This window comes from Sinocyclocheilus grahami, unplaced genomic scaffold (assembly GCF_001515645.1).
Source record: "Sinocyclocheilus grahami isolate Dianchi unplaced genomic scaffold, SAMN03320097.WGS_v1.1 scaffold90.1, whole genome shotgun sequence".
Classification (NCBI taxonomy): domain Eukaryota; kingdom Metazoa; phylum Chordata; class Actinopteri; order Cypriniformes; family Cyprinidae; genus Sinocyclocheilus; species Sinocyclocheilus grahami.
This window is the reverse complement of record NW_015505269.1, coordinates 204,404-207,698: the sequence shown is the minus strand read 5'-3', so window position 1 is coordinate 207,698 and position 3,295 is coordinate 204,404. Positions and strand designations below refer to the sequence as shown.

General features: G+C 37.5%; 1 protein-coding gene across 1 annotated transcript in view; it reads left to right on the top strand.

Moving 5' to 3' along the window:
• The window catches only part of LOC107587132 (deoxyribose-phosphate aldolase-like), a 6,490-nt gene extending 5,518 nt beyond the window's left edge, over nucleotides 1-972 (top strand). The window contains exons 7-9 of the mRNA XM_016274777.1: nucleotides 141-253; nucleotides 337-486; nucleotides 760-972. Of these exons, the coding sequence (XP_016130263.1) occupies nucleotides 141-253; nucleotides 337-486; nucleotides 760-816 (320 nt within the window). The 3' untranslated portion in view covers nucleotides 817-972. The remainder of the gene's footprint in view (nucleotides 1-140; nucleotides 254-336; nucleotides 487-759) is intronic.
• Nucleotides 973-3,295: the final 2,323 nt, after the last annotated feature.

Sequence of the window (3,295 nt, the reverse complement as noted above, 5' to 3'; positions counted from 1 at the left end):
ATATATATATAATATATATATATATATATATATATATATATATATATATATAAATCTAGATAGTCAAAAGTTTATATATATAAATATTTAAAGATAGATAGTCAAAAGGTTTTGTGTCTCCTGTACTTTGTAACCACTAGGATCTGACTTCATCAAAACTTCAACTGGCAAGGAGTCTGTCAATGCCACTTACCCCGTTGCCATAGTAATGGTGCGGGCCATCCGTGACTACTGCTTAAGGACAGGCTATAAGGTAAACGACCCATTGAACCTCCAAATCACCTTCTTTTACATAAATCATGCAGCCTGGTGACTGATGCATTTGTTGTTCCTCAGGTGGGTTTCAAGCCCGCGGGAGGCATCCGTACGGCGCAGGAGTCCCTGGTGTGGCTGACCCTGATGAAGGAAGAGCTTGGAGACGAGTGGCTCAGTCCTCACCTTTTCCGACTGGGGGCGAGTAGCCTGTTAGCTGACATCGAACGGCAGGTAATTAAACCAACACAGTGTTTAACACTGTCAAAGCTGCTCTATTCTGGCTTCAGGTGTGATAAACTGATAATTACCACCCATTATGGATGGAAACAGACACTATTCAGGGAGTGCAGAGTCGTGACCCTGATCTGCTGTGGTGAATAGGATATAGATTAGCCCTTTTATTTATGTATTAGAATAAATGTAGCTCCTTTTGACAAAGCTTTTATCAGCTTAGATAGATTTGCTGAAGCTGAATTATTTTTTAAACTCTTTTTATTATTACAGATTTACCATTACGTGACTGGACGCTATCCTGCATATCATGAACTTCCTATGGCCTGAATCTGTGCAAAATCAGGGGAGATTTGTGCCAATGAAAACTGTTCAGATCAGCCAGTGATGTAGTGGAAAGACGTCATACCTGTTTATGTGGTCAATTATAAAGAAAAGTCACCCAAAAATGAAAATTATGGCATTTATTCAGTTGTTTCAAACCTGTAAAATTGTTATTTCTTTTGTTGAACACAAAATAAGATATTTTGAAGAATGTTGATAACCAAACAGTTGATGGTAGCCATTGACTTCCATTGTGTGGGGAAAAAAATATTATGGAAGCCAATGGGTACCGTCAACGCTACCAGAATTTCTTCAGAATATCTTTTTTTTTCAATGGAAGAAAGTAACTCATACAGGTTTGAAACAAGTAGAAGGTGAGTAAATGATGACAGAATTTTTATTTTTGGGTGAACTATCCCTTTAAATGAAGTCCAGTATCTATCATAAACTAAGAATATATTTTATTCTAAAGCAAAAACTTGAGATATGAATGTCTATTTCAAGTTATCTTGTATAATAATTCAAACCCAAGAACATTTCTGGATTTCTGGATGACATGGTGCAACCTGAATCATCAGAAGTAAAAGTGCTCACTTTACATCAGTGCAAAGGTCTCTTGCATCACTTTCTCATAGTTATGATTCCCAGCAGTTGTTCCTCAGACAAGCGTACAGATCTCGTAAGCTGCACCTGGGGTTACGCTATCACTGTCCGAGGCTGATGTTATTTGACTTCCGCTGAGCTAATTTCATTAATCAAGCGCTGGATGTCAGAAGTGTGTGTTTGGGATTAATTAAGAGGGGTTAAGAGAGTTTAAATGATCAGATAAAGCCGCGTGCCAGTTAGAGCTTCGTTTGAAGACAAAGAACTTTCTTTTTCTTCTCCCTCTTTCTTCTTTAATTAAGAGATCTCGGGCCGTGCCCTTGACTGGGATGGAGGATAAATGACTGAATTAATTGTGGAATGGGGAATGAGCCGAGAGGTGCGAGTGGAGAGAGAAGGAAACTTCTGTAAATTCTGTCCGAAAACTGGAGCACAAATAGATTTGTATTCACAGTGAAGAGATAAAAGCTATTCTTTCTATCTATCTATCTAGCTATCTCTCTATCTCTCTCTCTATCTATCTATCTATCTATCTATCTATCTATCTATCTATCTATCTATCTATCTATCTATCTATCTATCCTTTTGTCCATTCATCTACCCATCTGTCACTCTGTATATCTATCTATCATGCTGTCCGTTTATCTGTCTGTCCCATCTATCCTTCTGTCCATCCATTTGTCCATTCATCTATCCATCTGTCAATTGTTCTGTCTATCACTGTCTATCTACCTACCCCCCCACCTACCTCTCCATCCTTCTACCAATCTGTCCATTTTTATGTCTATCCCTCTGTTTGTATATCTGTCTATCATGCTGTCCATTTATCTGTCTGTCCTTCTGACCATATATTTATATCCTTCTGTCCTTTAGTCCATGCATTTATCTATCTATCCATCTGTCCATTTTTCTTTTTTTATCTCTATCTATCTATCTGTCTATCTGTCTATCTGTCTGTCTGTCTGTCTGTCTGTCTGTCTGTGTGTCTCTCTCTCTCTCTCTCTCTCTCTCTCTGTCTGTCTGTCTGTCTGTGTCTCAAATTCAAATGAGCTTTATTGGCATGACTTGCACAGTATTGCCAAAGCATTGTCCATTACATGAATAAGGAATAAACAATTATATAATACATAAAACAACAATAGACATGTAAAATAATTAAGTAAATAAGTATGTGTACTTTCTTTTTCTTTTTTTTTCCACAAACAAGAAAAATATTAAAGACATTGTTAAAAAAAAATACAAAAAAATTGCACAACAGTACATGTAAGAAATGCTCTTGCTTCAGTTTTGTCCATTGGCTGACAGTCTTAGTTTGTGACAGGCTGATACATATCTTGCTGCTGTTGTGATCATTTTGGAATCTTCCCCTAAAATGTGACTTAATTTTTCTGTATTTGGTAATGCCATAAAATGTGGTTTGATTTGTTGGAATTTGGGGAAATATGCAGCTCTAATGTTGTGATAGTAATCACAGTGCAGTAAGAAATGTTCCTCTGATTCCAGCTCTTTCTGTGAGCACAGTGAACACAGTCTGTCTCTCTCTCTCTCTCTCTCTCTCTCTCTCTCTCTCTCTCTCTCTCTCTATTTATCTATCTCACATGTTGATTGGCAGCTGTGTGTTGTGCCAGTGTTTCATCTTATGTGTGGTTTTTGAGGGTCAGTTGTTTTTGAATGTTTAAAGGGGTCATATGATGCTGCTAAAAAGAACATTATTTTGTGTATTTGGTGTAATGAAATGTGTTTATGCGGTTTAAAGTCTGCATTTGTGATCGGAGAAATGACAAACAACAAGTGCTACTCTACTGCCCAAAACTCGCGTTTGAAACATCAGTGGCAAATCCTTTAAATGAAAACGTACTTACGTGAGTCAGAACTGCCGGCA